This window comes from Anas platyrhynchos, chromosome 6 (genome assembly GCF_047663525.1).
Source record: "Anas platyrhynchos isolate ZD024472 breed Pekin duck chromosome 6, IASCAAS_PekinDuck_T2T, whole genome shotgun sequence".
In the NCBI taxonomy this organism is placed as follows: Eukaryota; Metazoa; Chordata; class Aves; order Anseriformes; family Anatidae; genus Anas; species Anas platyrhynchos.
The window spans coordinates 19,455,165-19,474,015 of NC_092592.1; the positions used below are offsets into that span (position 1 = coordinate 19,455,165).

The 18,851-nt window shown below is 45.3% G+C and overlaps 1 protein-coding gene across 30 annotated transcripts in view; it reads left to right on the plus strand.

Moving 5' to 3' along the window:
* Positions 1-18,851, plus strand: part of CAMK2G (calcium/calmodulin dependent protein kinase II gamma) — a 109,305-nt gene that overhangs the window by 79,573 nt on the left and 10,881 nt on the right. For 6 of the 30 annotated variants that reach the window (XM_027459811.3, XM_027459830.3, XM_013095991.5 and 3 more), the window contains 6 exons: positions 1,934-1,974; positions 9,689-9,721; positions 13,557-13,625; positions 15,212-15,256; positions 15,942-15,990; positions 18,024-18,137. In XM_027459811.3, coding sequence (XP_027315612.1) covers positions 1,934-1,974; positions 9,689-9,721; positions 13,557-13,625; positions 15,212-15,256; positions 15,942-15,990; positions 18,024-18,137 — 351 coding nt within the window. The remainder of the gene's footprint in view (positions 1-1,933; positions 1,975-9,688; positions 9,722-13,556; positions 13,626-15,211; positions 15,257-15,941; positions 15,991-18,023; positions 18,138-18,851) is intronic. The other 24 variants (XM_027459829.3, XM_027459818.3, XM_038181250.2 and 21 more) reach the window with 11 other exon arrangements.

Below are 18,851 nucleotides of genomic sequence, written 5' to 3' on the forward strand. Positions count from 1 at the left end.
AGTCTCTGGGGGAGCCTGGATTCATCTATGTAGATGAAATTCTGAAAGAGCCTGCTCCAAACCTACTTCAAGGTTGGAAAATTTGGGTTTTCATTTTAGAAACACACATCTTCACGAAGTGCTGAGAAATGGCTTTTCTCTGTAAGACTTAAAGTGGACTGCATGAAATCCTTAGCGGTGTTTTCCGGACTCTGGATTGCAACTGTTAGTTTAGAGAGGAGTTGTTCCACAAACTTTCATGCTGCATGAAATTCGCTTGTCTCAAGTGTTGCAGCATGAGTCATGTGTGCTACCCCGTGTTCAAAACAAAGCCTAAGGCAGACGTTCAAGGTAATTAAGCCTTATGCCTGAAACCTCTGACTGATGCTGAGGTTTGTCTTTTTTTTTTTTTTTCCTTTGGAATTGTCAGTGCTCGCTGAAGACAACAATTTTGTGAGGCAGCTTGTGACAATAACTAGAATTCATTTCTTGTATCCTTACTGACTTTCTGATGTGAAGTTTTGGGTTTTTAACTAGTTACATGAGGTTGAGAAAGGCTGGAGGCAGATGCAGGGAGCAGTGCTTTCTAGCTAAGGAAAGAAGGGCTGAATATGCTTGTGCCTGGCTGGCGTAAACTGTGCAGAGATGTTTCTGAGCTGCCTAAAGAGCAAGAAGAAGGAAATAATACAATTAATGAAGTAGCACTGAAACATTTCATTATCTTGTTATACCAGAAGTGTTTGTAAGGCCAAGTTTTTGCTAGTGTGTGTACATACATATTTATGCTCAGATAGAAGCTTGGTCTCTTTCCTTTAATCCAAGTACATTAAAAATTGTGCAGGTAATATATTTGCAGCTTCTGCTGTGTTGTGTTACGTAGGTAAATATGCATTCAGGACCAGAAATTTACACACCTATTTACACCTGACTGCTGTAAACACTAACCTCTTGGTGTGAATCCCGAGGATGAAAAGATGGAGGAGCAGTTCATCGAGAAATTTCCAGAGACATTTGAATAAATGAGTACGAGAGCAGTGGGAGCTACATTTCCCAAGCAGAAGATGAGGTCACATTTAATGAAATATTAAGTTGTCTTTAGTCACTTCTTTCTCTGTCTGTGAAATTGCTTAAGAAATAGGCAGGGATTTCAGAGTGATGCACAGCTACTGCAGTGTGGGCCTGCTGAAGTGATGTACTTCAATAAGTAAACTTATGTTTTGCAACTTCCCAGAATCACATGGATCTTATGTTGCATTTAAGTGTTTATCATTATAGCCTGAGAGCGTGCTGCATCATCAGAAATGGATTTAAATGATTCCCTTTACTTCCATTCTCCTCTCCCTGAGGTTCGCAAGAATTCTGTGAATATCTTCTCTTGTTATGTTTGCCCTTTACCCTTTCATTTCTTGGCTTGTGAGGAAAAGATTTTGTAATGCTGTGAGGGTGGTGCTCTTGTAGTTTTTGTGATCTCTTGAATTTGGGATGGACTGGAGCATTCAGTCTCCAGGGTCTAAAATGGATGTTCAGAGCATCCTGACCCTGTAAGTCTGTTATGTAAATGGCTGTACTTGAGGATAAACTTTATCCTGTTGCAGAGATATGGCAGATTTCTTTTGATTTTCCCCCTATAACTGCTGATTCTCCTGGATGGGTCACAGTTTGCAAGTAGAAACAGAGGAGCTCTGAAGACTCATTTCAGAGTTGGTCTTTCTGAGATTCTGATAGTGGGAGCATTTTTGCCTAATTAGGTGGGCAATAGATGGGATGGGTGTTCCTCTGCTACCAGGATAGATTTCATGGTTGACTTGTGTGGTCTTCCAGCACTCTATTTGTTAGAGAGGGATTAGCAGAATGCTAATTAAATTAGCTCCTGAAGTCTCGTGCAGTTCTGTGGAAAGTGGGGAGAGAGGAGTCTTGAAAACAAAATCTGACCTACTTCTGCTTCTCTCCACAGCTGCCAAAAGCCTTCTGAACAAGAAATCAGATGGAGTGAAGGTAAGTTCTTGCTTTCCCATTTCACTTTCCCTCCCACCACCTGAACAGAAGGCAGCCACTTCTCTGGTGCCCATCCCTTTATAGGGTAAAAGCACAGCCCTGTCTTGTGGCTTGAATTGTTCTGATCAGTGTATGGTTATGGAGCCCCAGGTGGGATCTTAATGTTCCTCACATCTACCATATATGTAACACAACCAGCTAGATAAAAATTTTCTTTTCCCCCCTTCTCTGAAGTACGGAGAGCTGGTTGATGCTACGGATTAGAAAGATCAAGGACTTGCTCAAGTGTGACACGTGCCTCTGACTAGTCTTATTCTTTTCAGTGCAGAATGCTTCTGGGTATCAACATTGCCAAGAGCAGTTGTCAGTGGCTGATGATACCCAGCTGATCTGATGGAAATCTTTGTCTCTCCCCTTTGACAGATACCAAAGGTTGGGGTGGGGAAGGAAGAGCTTTCAGATGTTCCTGTTTGGACAGAATGGAACCAGAGCCTTGTGTTAGAGTTCAGCCAACATCCCTGAGGTCCAGGCACTCTCACATTCCCTTCTGAGGGGAATTATTTTTTCCTCACTTAAATTTCACTCTTTGTGTGCGTGGTCATCCTCTTGTTCCTGGAGATCAGACAGGCTATTCCCAAGGCTATGTTATTGTAGGCTGTGGATTTTTACCATCTGTTACTGGACTAGACAGGGACTTGAGTACCATCTTCCCCTACCTGAAGGAATAACAGTCCTCCACGTGGTAAGAGTGGGTTTGTTCTCCCTGTGTGCATTTCCATTTGAAGCCAAAACCTTTCTCTACAGCTATTAAATGGAATAGGTCATCTCCCGGTTTTGCTCTGTGTTGTCTTCCTTCTGCCCCAGCTGTGGGGGTTGACCAGCACACTTGTTCTCTCCTCTCTCAGCCTGTTTCCATTGTAATGAGACTATTTCCAAAGGACTCACAATTATAACGAGGCTACTGGAAAAAAAAGAGATGGTTTCAGAAAACTGGTGTTTATTTTGGGGACTGCTCTGGTAAAACCTGCATTCCTGCAGTTCTGCTAAGTTCTACCCTAACATTGCCCAAGTCATTGGGATTTTTTGCCCAAAAAGCTATGTGAATTTTGCCCTAGCATACTCATATTTTGCAATGCGTCTGCAAGGGTGAGTTAGTGTGCCTTTTTGCACATGCCTGCATCTTCTGTACAGACACACATCAAACACAAACAATAATGTAGTGAGTATGTTTGAGCTGTCACATCTGTCAGTTTGGAAAACATTACAGTAAAATCCCAGTGGAATAAAAATGGGTGATCCCAAATCTTGTACACCAAGAACCAACAGATAAGTGCTTCAAAATCCCAATGTGACAGGTGAGAAGCAACTGGAAGAGCAGCAGATAACACATCTACGTATTTTTTTATCACCTAATTAGAAATAAGTCTTTCTTAGAATTCTTGATTTCTGATATCCTCTCAGGGGATGTTACTTGGGTAAAGATCTTCCAGAAACAGATAATATTCACACTGGTGGTGAGGCACAGCTTCCTGGTCGTGTAGTCACAAGGAGACCTGTACGATTGGAAGAGGCTTCCAGTTCATAAGAAGAGCATGTTGTGAGATGTGGCTAGAACACAGCATCTTCCTCTGTGAAGGGAGTAAAACTGGATTTGCTTTTCCAGCTGACTTGAAGTATTCTTCAACTCTTCACGGTGTGCGTTGTTCCTTATACATAAAGGAATAGTTGTGATGAATTGGATGCTGGATTAGAGAGCACAGCCTTTTCTGTACGCAGTGAAACGGGTTGTCCTCTGAGAACCTCCACTCTATTTCTGCATGGCAGTGGAGACCTGCAGTGAAGTGTTAGCAAGAAATTTCCTCCTACGTGTTAGAGCAGTCCTGCTCTGAGGTATCAACCTGAGTGGTGTCCGGGAAGGGCATTGCCTGGCACCACACATGCTCAGCTTGGGCTCTGCCTTTTCCCCAAATGGCATCTATCTTCAGGTGGGGCTTTTGAGTCCTTGTTTCAGTGAGCCTTCTAACTCAGAAAGAAACTATATATTTCCTTCTAAAGCTGGTGTTTTGAGTAACCCTGTTGCTTAAAAATGGAGACCTTTTAGAAGTACAGGTCCCTTTGCTGCAGTGCTCAGGTTGGATAGGACAGCAGCACGTAGTGGCCTCTGTGTGTAGTAACTACACTGTGCACTTCTATTGAAGGACTTCTGCAACTACAAGTGTATCTCCTTCCTCGGCCTTGCTGCCTCCTTGTAAGGTGGTGCTTCCCAGTAGCCATACCATGGAAATACAGGCTTTTACCACCCCATTTGCTCATCTGAGTGGCACTGCCACACTTGACTGCTGTGAAGCAGTCCCTGTGCCAGTCTCTAGTTGGTGGCCTCGCTGTTGTGACCAGCCTGCTTTTCAAGCATTGTTTCTCTTGCAGGAAACGTTATCTTAACCGCGTTGATTTTGTCAGAACTAGCTAGGGTGAGAAAAAACTTGTGCTAGTGATGGGTTCAGTTAAGATCATCTGATCTTGCATTGTTTGTAGTGAAGTATCTTTTTTTTTTTTGTTGCCTGTTGCAATAATGCAGAACCTAGCATGACTTGAGCAGCAGATACACTTTCAGCTTTGTGGTATCCTTTTCCCTCCCACTTCCTATATAAATTATTTTACATAGGATGCAGACTTAGAACAAGCACTGCCTGCTCTATTTTCAGCTGTAGTCTACTACTGACCACGTGCCATGTGGCTAGGCTGTTTCTCATGTTCCCACTAGATATAGAGACTTCTGCTTTTCTTTTTTTTTTTTTTTAAGTCTTCTTAGAAATTAATTCATTGTGTAGATTTGTAAGAAAATGTTTCAGTTTCTCCATTGATTTTTATCTGGTCCAGGCTGGCTGTGCTCCAGAAGAGTGTTGTTGGAGATATCCACACAGTAGATGGAATGGAAAGAGTATTTGTGCCATGAACCGATGATTATACTAATGTAAAAAATTAATGGCTTTCAGCTTATTGAGAAGAAAGCACAATCAGTTTGTCCTAATTTACTTTCTATTCAAGGTATTTTTCCCATCTTCAGCTGGTATTCAGAAATATCTATGCTAGAGTCCTATATTATTTCACAAATACTGTAGGAAATCATGCTGTGTAGTGTTAGCTGAGTTTGAGTGAGGGCTGTGTATCTTGGTTATTATTCCCAAGAACTTCATGCACACGTGCGTTAGTGTATATATGATGCAAGGTGCAGGAGGTTGTTGCTGGTTTAGCACAAATGAGAAGTGATACACCAGGCACATGCGCTGATAAGAGCAGCGTGTTGATATGATGTTAGCTGTAAGAACCAAACACAGGTTATACTTGTTTCTGTAGGAACTGACTTTAATACTTCGCTTAAGCAAGCCTAAGATGCTGAAGCGATGGGGATGCATACATTTTACTTGCCTCAGACTGTTTTGGGAAGGGGTGGGGGGGAGGCTAAAATCAGAAGGTGAGGGCAGGAAGGAAACATTTTTATTCCAATGTAAGCGTGCCCACAGTGGGATTATTTTGATGAATTTCTGTATGGATGACCTTCTCCTCTAGCTAATTCCTTGTGTGTCTATTTGAAGCATTCCTGGTTTTCATTTTGCTCTGCCGCTTCTATTTAAAGTACTAATTCTGCTAATTGGTAGATATTTCATCAGCTTGGCACTTGAGAACTTTTCCGTTATCTTAAATAATGAATGATTTAAACTGCCTTGAATCTTAAATTGTCCCTGCTCATCAAACCTTTGTTGGTAGTGCTGCACTCACTTTCTTCAGGCAGAATTTGGATCCAAGCTGATGGAGTAGCAACAAGAGGAAGGCCCAGGTTTTATACCCAAGGAACATGCTTTTCTGCTTTCAAATCCAGAAAGTGAGGCTAGAAGATACTGGGTGATGAATTGCAGAGCCACCTAACATGCCACCTATCTTGTGGCCAGCACTGTAGGTCCCAGGTATATATAATTACGTATTTTAAAGATTCTAAATTTATGGGCAACATTGTGCAGCTGCCATTTTAAGAGTTACTTTACTTAGTTTCATATCAAATCTACTTGCTTCCTTGTTCCCTTTCTGTCTGTAATCTGGATTTGCCATTCCCTGCAAGGTGAGGGAGGGGTTAAGGGATGGGCTGGGGCAGACAACTGGGTGAAGATTAAGGACTCTTTATGATGAATGGCCTTTCTCTGACCTTGTCAAGGTCTGGGCTCCCTGTAGTTGGTGTCACAGTCCTGATGTTGATTTTGTCTCTGGGCAGCACTTCAAACAGTTGTTTTCCTTTTTCTTCTAAAGGGGAATTTCCCTTCCTGCTAGTGTGAGAGGATGAGTTTGTTTCTAGTTCTAGGAGGGCCTGTCAGTTCCATCTTTGTAATCAGAATACATTAATGCACAAAGTGCTATTTTTAGTTAAGTATATAATTGTAAGTATTTTAAAATTAGATCTTCTCTAAGCTCTTTGTCAGTTTCGTCTTCTTCCCATGTTTTTTTTTTTTCCCTGAGCACTTTGGTTTGAGGATACAAAATGATACTAATCATGTTTTTCAGGCCAGCGTAATACTTGATATAAATAGAAACTTGTGTAGAATGCTATGGGATGTAAAAAGGTTTAACAGCATTCATTTGCAATGCTCCACTAAATTTGTTGACTTCTTACCTTGTCTCTCTGCTGCATGCATACAGTTCTCTTGTCCAGTAAAAGCTGACTAGTACAGCTGAAAGGAGAACACAGCTGAAAGAGCAAAAATCCCGATTTTGGTGTGAGAAGGTTAATGCTGTAATGTTGTAAAACCTTCCCATCATCTTGTTTAACTTCAAAGAGGCACCAAATACCATTTGTTCTGCTGTTCATAAGGAATATTGCTGTAAACATACATCTTATGCCTGGTGGGTACCAGCCTGCCTACCATTTGCCCAATAAAAAGCACATGGGGAAGGCTGGAATGCTCTGTAAGCTGGCATTGCCGCTGAGAAAGCAGCTTGAGAAAGCATGCTTTAGACAGAAGGCACAGTAGCAAGGTGAACCAACAGGGAATCCTCAGAAAATTACCTGTGTTGAAATCTGTAAGGGGTCAAGTAACATCCATGCAGTGATCAACACAAGTTAATGCTTTGACTTCTGTCTGTGGACATCTCGTGATCCTTAAGCCACGCTGTTTAAAGGTGGTTATGCTGAAGTGAAATGAGGAGAACCCAAGAGGACCTGAATGCCACAGTTCTTGCTGAGTTGTTTTATGCAAGATGCTCAGGGAGCCCTTCAGATCTGTTTAAGTGCTGACATCCAGTAACATATCCTACCCACCTTTGATGCATTCAGGCTTTTCCCTGTATTGTTGTAATGCCTGGAAACTGCAGCTGAGATCAAGGGTCCAGTGTGCTTAGCACTGTGGCAGTGCGTAAGCAGAAAATCCCTGCCTCTTAGCTGACAATTTAAATAGACAAGCTGACAAAGGGCAAGAGAAAAGGAGGATTCAGAAACGTGAAATGATTTGCTCAGCATCACACAAAAGGACTAAAGCGAAGTCCTGAAGTGACTTTGCTCTGTGTAGATAGGAATGATAGTTGCAGCAAGTACGGGATTTTAACTTGTTTATACTCTGTTTCAAACTGAGGAACTGCATGCAGACAACTGAAATGCAAAAGGCTTTTATAAGAAGATATCCCTGTGAGGTGCCTAGAACTGTCACTGGGATGTTGCCTGGAATCACTCTACTTCCTATAGCCTCTTCTAGTACGTATTGCATTTTCTGTAGGTGCTCAGAGTAGTTTACACTTGCTCTTTCTAGTACTGCAGCTATGCTGAGGATACGGTGATTCTTCGGGGCGTGTTCTGTCATCTGGTAACTTCTGATTATTACCTAAAGCAAGATTCTTCTGTAAGCTTAGTTGCAGAGAATCTGCTCCTCTTTCTGAAGTGACCACCTGACTTCCACACATCAGGGAATTTAGAGACTGGCTTGCTGTTAGTAATTTCCATGAGTATGTTTTGACTTAAGTTTTGATGCTTTAACACTTACTGTGTTCCCATCCTTTTCGCATTGCCTAGCTAGTTGTTTTTTCCCTGTTATGATGCTAGCCAGTAATGATGTGCTTTCCGAGGTTTCCAGTCTCTCATGTCATGTTAATACACCAACAGTGTTTTAAATTTAGGTTGTACTCTAATTAAATTCTGGTCTGCAGAGGGTTCTCTTTCCACTTGTAACGTTATTGTTAGTGTTAATTGGGCCTGTAGTTTCTAAGGAGAAAAATAGGAGCATGAATTTTTTTTCCTGTGTGGATTGGTTGACTCTCCTTGTTCTCTTGAACTTTCGGTTCTTTCAACACTTTCTACTCCTCTTCTTGTTTTTTGATAACTCATCAAAACTTCAAATGATTCTGTCTTCCTTAGAGAGGAGTTTCCCTTCAGTATCTGTGTAGTCTCCTTCTGCTACCCCTTAAAGGATACATTAAAAATAACTCAAGTGTTGGAGCAGTTCCTCAGCTGATGTGGATTTCCTCTATTCCCAGTCAAGGATTCCTCTGAGTAGTTGGTGGTCTGAGCTTCGTATTCATGCACTGGTGGTTCATCTCATTTTACCCTAACCTAAGGCAAAGCATGTGGAAAAGCTAAACTATCTTAAAAGAAGATGAAAGGAATTAGAAGGCTGTAAAACAGATAATGGCAAGTCCCATTTTGCCTCTACAAAAAGAAAGATTGGTGAGCAGATCAGTGGGATTCAGAGCCTAGATAACACCAAAGGAGAAGAGCAGGTGGTAAAAGTATGCAGCAGTGTTGAGCGGAGGGGAATGTGTGTGTAGAAGTACCATTGTCGTGCTGAAAACCTGCTGAGTGCAGCATGGACAGGGTGAGGCGCTGAGAGTGCAGTGACAGAACAGAGGCATGCGTGCAGAGCCTGGCTCACTGGAGAGTGGAGTTTGGTGCAAAGGTGTCCTTGAAGGTGACTGAAGATGTCTTTGAGCAAGAATAAACTCCTGGAAAGATGGGTAGTGCTTGAGCATTGCTCCCTTTTTGTTCTTCTCCCAGTATCTGAGAGCGCAGGGTGTTCTGGCTGTGGAGTGCCTTTTTGCCTTCCTTGCCTTTCCTCCGTGTCTGAGCATGGGTGTACCTTGCCTCTTCACTCAGCCCTCATTTCTGTGTGAGGGAGGCTTTCTGCTTCCTGTTCTACGCACACGAGTTCCCTCTCTTTTTCTTTAACCCTTGAGGACGCCTCTTCTGCTGTGCCTTCCTCCCCACCCTCCGAGTCTAGTTGCAAAAAAACCACCTGTGCTTCTTCCAAGTGTGCATGTATGGGGGTGTGCTGCTTACCTCTTCAGTGGGCCTGGGGGAATTGCACCATTGTCTGAAGGGGGAAAGCACGTACAGACGCCCCCTTGCATCCTCTGTCCTGTGCATATCTATTTATATATTCCTCCCTCTTCTCCTCTCCTTCTATCAATGTGTGGGGCACCTGTGCTCTGACCTCGACATTTGAGTGGATGGGGGCCTGCAGCCCTGCCCTGTCCCCCGGTGTGTAGCAGAGCTGTGTAGCAGGGACCTGTCTGCACCTTCTCGTGTGTCTGTGCATTTCTGTTGCTGCTGCGTAAACCTGCCCTAGGGGAGTGTTATTGGCAGGGGGGCCCTTGCTGGCACACTAATGTGTGAATAGTTTCTGTGCTTTTCTTCTCATCTCCTCTCTTCCCTTCTCTTTCCCTCTCTCAATGGTGTGTCCAGAAAAGGAAGTCGAGCTCCAGTGTGCATTTGATGGTGAGCACCTCCCGTAAGCTGCCTGCGATTCGTGCGTCCGCCATTCTCATGCCATGCACGCTCGGCTTGTGCTCATCACCCTACATAGCATGTCTGTGCAGGGGGGCGGTGCGGGGGGCTCGTTGTGCACTGAAAGGTCCATGTCCTCACTAAAAGGGCCCTGTGATCGTCTGGCCCCCGGCCAGCCACACAGTTCCCATTTTGTGCAGAAAATCAGCTGCTGGAAACGCAGTTTGACCTTGCCTGCTATCGGTGTCTGGTCTGAGTGTGAAACAAGCAAGGCAGTTGTTCTCCTGGGCTCAGCAGGGCAGGTGTGTGCCTTGCCTGGACATGGGGCTTTGTCCTTCTGTTGCAGAGGTGCCAAAAAGAGCAGCAGGTGCTTTGCCTGGCGTTGGTGCCGTCATCCTTGGTGGGAGCCCTGCAGTGTAGAGCAAACTGGGAGTCGCTCCAAATGTGGCAGAGGCTGATGGGGCTCCACTGTTCAGATGAAATGTGTGGGCACAGCACCGCCGGGTGGCTCAGAGCTGCCGGTCACCTCTTTTTTTAGCATTCTTACTGAAAAGGTTTGTCAGAGCCTTTATAATCCAAAATTTCCCTTTGTCCTGATCTCATTTATGTGTCCCAGCATGACCAAATACCCAGTAACTGCCTCCCCGCCCTATTCATTTCCTTTTTTCATCCATCCAGATGTTTGACTTCCATAGAACTTGTCAGAAAAGGAGTCAAATCCACTCTCAAGGGAGCAAAGAGAAAATTGGCCAGTGCCATATTGTAAGGAGTCATATACAGCCCATTAGGTAATGCCTGTCCCTCTGACCCGAGGTATGAACAGTAACTCAAGTACAAAAATGAGTGATTGCATTTTCTCCTCTAGACAGAAAAAGAACAGGATATTTTTCTCCCTACTGTGGGTAGGAACAGGAGCGTTGTAAGTACTGAGAAAGCAGAACCATTTGTCTCTATGTTACTGTCTGGAAGATGTTTCTCCTCTTCCTCCTTCAGTGGTATCATAAAGCTATGTAAACACACCAAGTAATCCCAAAGTAATGCTTGGAAAATCTGATGCAAGGGACTTGCTTTTCACCAGCCTTGCCTTTACGAAACTCGAGGGCAGGAGTCCTTTGTGCCTTTCTAGCCTTGCTTTTCTGCCCACTGCCAATCCCTCTGCATGTTGTTTTAAAGCAGTTGGGATATGTAAACCATTTAAGTGTCAGCCTCAGAAAACAGAGAAGCAGCGAAGGTGGCTCTATAACCAGAGACAGCCCGTGTGTTGGTACTGGCTTGCTTTTAGTTGGCTAGAATTGGGAGTCCCTAGCGATATGATCACTGGTCTGTTTTCTTTCTCTTCCACCCTCTGTGTTGCTTGTGCCTGTCTGTCTGTCTCTTGTCTAGCTCAGGAAGCACTGCCAAGTGCTGTGCCAAAACTAATCGTGTTACATAGATCTGAAGAACGGCCTGGCACCTTTATAGGTGAATCGGCCTCTTTTAACTTGAGCTGTACTGCTGTGAATCACAGCCTGGCTGGGAGCAGGAGGGGAAGGAGGGGTAAGGGCTGGCTGTGGCCCCTGGGCTCGGGGATGGGCACGCCAGGCCTTTCAAGCAAAGGGCCATGGGTTAGGTGGCCAGAAGACACAAACATCTGTGTGGGAAACTCAGTACATCAGGCACCTTTATCAGAGGAAGAACTACGAAAAATGTTTAGCCTAAGTCCTCTACCTCACGTTTCCTTCAGACTCTGTCCTGCAGTAAAATACTGTGTGAATCCAGGCTGGGAAACATGGTGCTCTGCCTCCTGTCCACTGGATGGGCAGGAGTATGACGAGTGGGCTGGGTGTTCAATGCAGCTCGGAGGGTAGGCTGCGTGTTTTGGGTGTGCGTGGATTTGTGCGTAGTAAGGCGACATCCCACACCTAAGAAGCTGCTGTCAACTTTTTTCCAGAGCAGTGGTTTTACCCATTTGGCCCAAGTTACAATGCCTTTCAAAAAAAAAAATCAAAAGCATTTTTGCACACCTTCTTTCATGGTAACTTGATCATCTTATTCCAGTGGACTAAGAAAAAATGAGTTGTGCTCTTCTCACTGGAAGAGGTTTGGAAGATCTCTGCATTAGGATCACTGTTTCTGAAGATGTATGGGAACCTTGTTCTGTGTGGATGGGTAGATCCAAACATTGCCAGAAGCCTGGTTGTGTATGCCACAAAATAAGTTGGGATTCATGTTTTCAGGTCAACATGCTCCTATTATACCCACAGCAGCTGTTATCTCTTCTGCTATTAGGTTGGAAATAACTTGCAGGAAGCAAAGCTCTTGGAAGGCCAAAGTCTTAGGACAATGTGTAGGAAGAGGCAATAAACAGTAACTTGTGAAGTTTCTCGTTTCTTAGCTTTGGGGACGAGTGTGTTACATATTCTTTTCTTTTCCATGGATTTTTAAAGTATTCATTCCCATCTGTCTCTCCTACTTTCTCTCCTCTCCACCTGTCCCATCCTCCTCTTCTCTTTGCCCTCTCTCCCTCTCCAAAAGGGATAGCTAAGCCAAGGCATGCTGCTCATGAAGAACAACTGAAGTATTTGTGGGTGTGTGTGAAGTTTCAGCCTCACAGGATCTGTCTCTGGTTGACATAACTAAAACTTGGCAGATGTTTTCCAGCTCAGCGTTTGACTCCTGCATTCTTTGTGCTGGTTACTGGGTGATGAGGGCCTGATGTTTTGCAGTGTCAGTTTGCTCTCACCAAGAATGGTGGAATCAAGAGCAGCTGCAGTGAGGTCACCTTGCTGTGAGCTCAGCTCCAGTCATCCCCATCTGTCAACCAAGGAGTCCGAGTGAGGCTCCCACAGAGCTGATTCTGACACTGCTGCTGGTGCACAGCAGGAGAGCGGTACACCTGGCGGGGGGGTTACACAGCAGGGTGAACCGTGGGCCTCCTTCCCCAGCAAATGCCTGGAGCTGGGGGCTAGGACGTGTACTAGTGGGCACAGGTTTGTCTTCCCGCAAACAGTGTGCTCATTCCTGACAAGGGACACTTGTGACTCAGTGGGACGGTCCTTTGCAGCAGGCTGGTGACTGCCTCACACTTGTGCTCTGAGAATGCAGGAAATGGGAATTTTATTCTTAACCACAGCTACAAGAAACCGAAGAGAGAAATGATGGAAAAACTACTGGGCACCGTCCAGAGGACTTGCTGCTTTGGGAACTACACAGACTTCCTTGCAGGCACCCTCCCCTCCCCTTCCCATATTTCAGTCCTGCCAGCTCTGTTCAGGTCACAGCAGGGACACGACACACCGTGCCTCACTTTTTCTCTGCCTTCTCTAGGGTTGACCATGTGTTCTCTTACATCAGTAAATTCTCTGGGAGCCTCAGCATCATCACCTATCTATAACTGTTCCTGTGCACTTTGGGACTTTTCAGTCACAAGTCCTGTTTGTCCCTTGTTTGGGATGGCACCATGGCTATTGTCTCTCTCTCACTTTTGTAGTCTCTTTCTCTTAGGACCTCTGCCATCCCTCATTCTTCTTCACCAAATAGTTTTGCTGGTGCTCATTCCAGGATTTTACCCCATCCCTTTGGGCTGCTGCCTTTTCCCCTCTGTTTTCCTTCCTTATAGCTCTAGCAGTCCATGCACATTTGGGTTTTGGTACCTCCCTTACAACCTCTGTTACCTCTGAGGGAAGGATGATGTCCAGCGACCCGGACAGCACTCCTTCCTCCTCCTTCTTGATGGAGCTGGTGGGGAGGGGTGGGTCTGAGGAGATGGTTGGGGTTGGAGCAATGCTGTCTTTTTCTTGCTGCCTCTGCCCAGCAGGGGAACTAAAACCATGTTTTTCTGTCTCAGCCACAGAGCAACAACAAAACCAGTATAGTAAGCACTGCAAAAGAAACACCCCCAGTGCAGACGTCCATGGTATCTTCCCCAACCACTATTTTTTTTTTCCTGTTTGGTTTAATTTTGATTCTGTCCTCACCCCTTCTCTCCTTACCCCCACCCCGAGTGCTGCTTGTGCTGCTCTGTTTCAGCTTGTGTTTTGGCTTCGTTCTGTCCGTGTCCCTGTGCTGCTGTGGGCCTGGTCACAGCCTCACAGGCTTTGGGGTGGGGGTGCTGAGCAGAGCTGTGGTTGGATGTGGGGATCGCAGCTTGCCTGAACTTCCCCTTGTGCCATCATCCCTGTATAGTTCTGTGTGTCCCATCCAACTGGTCCTGCTGGCTTTGGGGAGGCTGGTTTGGAAGAAGAGAGTGGCCAGCTCCATCCGCTCTCCAACATCCAGGAAGCTGAGGATGGACTTCAGGACACCAAAGAAAAAAGGGTTTTCAGAGGAGTCCTTAGGTGGCCCATTTGGCCTGCTCACTTGTGTGCTTGCCCCTCTGCAGCTCGCTGGCTTGCTGGGCTAGCGTTTTCTGCTTCAAGGCTGCGTGCAGCAGGCTCCATAGGGTGCCCTGTGCCGAGTAAGTGTAGTGGCACAGCTCAGTGTAGGCTGCTTCAGGAGGCTTGGGAGATCAGGCAGCAGGGAAATGGGTGACAGAGGTGGGTGGGTGAGCCTATATCACAGCACCATCATGGTCCCCGGTGGCCTCGCTGAGCCACCCTGCCAGAGAGATGGCAGCAGGAGGAGACGGAGAAGGACCCTGAAGTCTTGTCCCGGTAACAAAGGGATGAGTGCAGGAGGTAGTTAGCACCCCTCGGCCTGGAAGCTGCTCTTTGTGTCACTGGAGAGTTGGATTTGGCATTTTTGGGGGATGGAAGGAGAGAGTTTGTTCTTGCTGTGTTTGTTGCAGAGTGAAGGGTTCTTGGGACACTTCATAATTTTCTGCTCTCCCTTCACTAGCTTTGTTCATTAAGGATTTGATACTGAAGAACCCTTTCTAAATTATTTATTATTGTTATTATTAAAATTGGATTCCACTTTAGAGACCGGTAGAAAAATGAGCCTTTTTTTTTTTTTTTACAGCCCAGTTCCCTTAGCAACTCCTCAGGAGAGCCATTGAGGTAGTCTGGCTTATCTCCCTTGTAATAAGGAAATTATGAGTGTCCCATTATAAGGGAAAAACACCTGGTAAACTTTCCGAAAACCTGGGAGACAAAGGCCCCAGCCCAGGATTATCCTTTTCCCCCTTCCAAAGCATTCTCTGGTGAAGGTGCTGCTGAGGGGTCATTACTTCATCAACAGCTGTAGAGAGCGGGGGCTGACGAGTGTGGTGCTCTCTGGCATTTGTGCCAGCCTGCTTCTCTGGAGGCAAACTGGGGATTAGGGGCGATTGCAGGGATCCTGGGGGCTTTGTCTCCTTGTAACCGTAGCTTTTAGTGCAGTCTCTCTCTTCAGGAAACCTTCTGTGCAGGAAGTGTGTGCGTGCGCACGCAAGCACACGTGTGCTGTTTGGAGTTTGTGGTTTGATTTTTATGTCAGTCACCTTTTCTCCACTTGCTGGGGAGTGAAAGCAAATGAGGGAATGCTTTGGTACTATAGTTTAATGATTCTTCCATCCTTTCCTAGGAGCCTCAAACAACTGTTGTCCATAATGCTACAGATGGCATAAAGGTAAGGGATGGGAGTGTTGCCAGAGAAACCTCCGCTTCTCTCGTCATTCTCATCTGTGTGTCTGAGTTTAGTTTCTGCCTTTCTGGTGTTTGGTGTGTAGCATGCTCCTGAACACTGTGGGCAGCAGTGGACTGGGAGGGCTGTATTGTATGGATCTAGATCCCTAGAAGAAGCCGAGTAGGGACAACAGTTCAAGTATCTCTTTTCTACAGTGGTGTTTAATCACCACTCTCTTATCTGGGGTGGATGAGAAGGTACAGGTGCTTGTGCACTTATTTCTTCTGGAAATTGAGAACTTGTTACATTGAGAAAGGTTAGAAGCCTTTCCTTAGCTTCTTGCGGCTATTCTTCTTCCAAAAAGAAGCAACTCCCATTTGATCTCCCATTTGATTTGATGGTTTGGTTACTTCTGGTCTTGTAAGAGCGCTGTGTGGATGGCTTGAACTGCTTGTACATGCAGAAGTTAAGCAGCGATGCAATTAAGTTCTGCCAATATCTGGCCTGCTTTCATCCAAATCTTCATTTGTGTCCTCCTGTCCTGGCCACCCTTGCCCATGTGTTCATGCTTTCCCTACCTTCCTTCACAAAAAAAAAAAAAAAAAAAAAAAAAAAAAAAAAAAAAATCAAACTACTTACTAACACTCCTGACTGCTGATGCCTGGTAATGCTCTGTTCTGCCATGCAGGGTTCCACAGAGAGCTGTAACACCACTACTGAAGATGAGGATCTGAAAGGTAGGTGTTCTGCCTGTAACTTCTAATACGTGTAGAGTGCAGGCAGGGGTTCCTGAAGATTTGAGAACTGCCCTGATCTAGCCTCCCAGATTTCCGTGTGTGACTCAGTTCATAAATTTGCCATGACACTGTCATTCCTGTCACAGTGGGATGATATGCTGGGGAACCAGCTGACTTGGCCTTTGCAGTATATAAACCCTGTTTGTCCTGAGCTAATTTTTGTCTCAGAGTTGGAACTCTTTCCTTGCAAGTATCTGTTCATCTCCAGTCCATTTCTAGACATGGAAAATCTTTACTAGTCCCTAAAGGTTTGGAAGCTGGCTGTGTTTTTTGTGGTCCTCTGCAGGTTACAGGGAGCTGAAACCTCTCTGTTGTTGCTCACTTGCAAAAGAAGCAGTCTCTCTTCTTGCCTCTTTCTGGGAATCTCTTCAGTGATGTGCACACACCTTTCTTTCCCCTACCCCTCCCCTTTGGGTCTATTTTGGTTTCAAAGACAGATGATTCTCAGCCTGTTGTCTGTCACTGGAAATGATTTCTCATGTCCCTGACAGAGAAGTTGGTAGAGGGAGAGGCTAAGAAGAGAAGCAATTTTGTGCCTGTCAGTGACCACATCATAAATATTCTGTGCTGGTAAAACTCTCTAGGTGAAGGAGCTCTGAGTCCCGTGTCTGCTCATGTTGTTCAAGCAGCTGTCCTCTTCCCGATCCCCTAAAGAAGGAAGAGAAGAAAGAAATTTTCCTGAAGTAGGAAATTTTTTCCTGAACGCGTCCGGGATGGGTGAATGCAGTTGTCATTCAGAGGCAAATGTGATAGTAGTTTACATTTTGAGGCAGAGGTATTCTCATTCTCCCTGCAGTCAGTCAGAGTTACGTAGCCAGGGAAAAATCAATGCTGGCTCTGTGGTGTAGCAGCAATGTCACCTCAGCCAGCTGGGCTAATTCCTAGTGCTTTTCCTGTGGTTTATCAGAAGCTGCTGGCTTCTCTTATGAGGAGTTGCAAGGAGCAGAAATTCTCCACAGTACTGGTTGTTTTAGATTAGACCTGGCCCCATTACAGCGTAGTATTCCAGCTCCCACCTTTTTGCCAGAGAGTAATTTGGGATTTAAGAACCCAGTTTGGAGGGAAGGGAACTGGATGACTTTTGTAGTGTGGTAATGAGACTGATTTATCTCATCTCTGCTGGCTATCTGTCCAGAATAGCTACTTGTCCAGAACCTAGTCTTCTTTGGCAGCTTTTGTTCAGGAGAGGTCCCAGCCTTGAGCCAGTTGAGCCAGTGGGTGTCCTGCAAGTCAAGAATACGAATGCTGTGAAGAGAGGAAGGCTAGGACAGGGATAGATGGTGGGGGAAGGAGGGCAGCTGGCCAGGACTAAATCTGTGCAGAATTATATAGGGCCACATTGTTGCAGATCAAAACTGAGATTTCTTCAGAGGTTAAAATATTTTGTTATGATTTTAATAGAAGGGATCATTTGAAAACTTGTTGAGCTCGCACAGTACTGGTTTGTGCTATGGCCAGCTCTATCTGGTAATTTTAGTGCTTTGGTTTATAACTACTACTTTTCCGCTCCCGGCCCTTCTGGTTTCAAGAAAAGCAAGCACTTAAGCAAGGCTAAATAGATCAGGGGTTTGGGGATATTGAAGTTCTCAGCATTCTGGTTAAACATGACTGGGAAAAAGGAAGCGCTTGTGCAGCTCTGTTTCTGACCTCTTGCTTTCAATAGGCGCAGGTTATGCAGATCTATTCTGTGTTGTAGGAGACATCATCTTGATACATCAGTGACAGTTGCCTCAGGGCTATGTTGTTTCCAGAGCGGTGGGGCTGAAGGTAGCAGCCCCCCCGTGTCACTATAAATTGCACAGTAGATCCATGTTGTCAAGCTGTCTACTTGGCTTTGCCCTGGAGGATACTCCTGCATGTTTTGTGCCCAGCATTGTGGTTTCTTTAATGTTCTCCTATTTCCTTTCTCTTTTTTTATTTACTGAACTTGCGTGTTTTGTTTGTGTTTGTGTTTTAATTCCCTGCCATGCTAGCTCCCCCTCTCTCCACCGGGGACGGCAGCTCAGTGCTTGAAGGACGGAGGCACAGTGAGAGCAAAACACAGACTGAGTCCATGCAGTCCCAGCTTTCTCTCTGTTTCTCAGCCAGTAAGTCCAGGGGTGCAGTGCTTCACGGCATCTTTTTCCTACTCCTCCCTCTACCTTTCCCATTTCTCCTTCCCCCAGATTTTTCCTTTCCTGAACTTCTTTCCAAAATGTTGATTTTTTTCATTTCTAGTATTCCAGAATAAAAAGAAATCATCTCCCTTCCTCCAAAATACCCTCCTTTGCACACTGAAAACTTCCAAGCTTTTCCTTCCCCTTTTGAAAAGGCAGAATCTCATCCAGATCAATTTCATTCCTTTGCTTTCATCTGGGTGAGGTGTGGGCTTCTTAGGAGAGATGTCTCTTGGGGTTTCCCTGGGAAAGTCGCTGCATCTCTGTAGGTTCCTTTTCTGTAAATGGGGTCAGTGGTGCAGTTCTGCAATGGAGGGGGATGTGTGAGGCTGAATTCAGTCTCACTTGGCAAGAACTTAGGAGCTCCCTGGATGCTGATGGTGCATCAGGTGCACCTAGTGAAAATCCTTGAATAATGTTGGCTCTGAGGGGCATCTTTCTCTCTGTTGTGCTTTACTTTGCATGTCTGCCGTGCTCAGTTGCTGGTAGCGTGGTTAGTCTGTCAACTATGTTGCCCTGATCCCTCCCGAACCAGCTGTCTCCGTAGAGGAATCTGTGGCTGAACACCTCTGAAATGAGGTGTGAGAATGCTAGCAGGTCGGACATTTAGGTGGGGTCTCAGCCTTCCCCCTACACATGTACCTT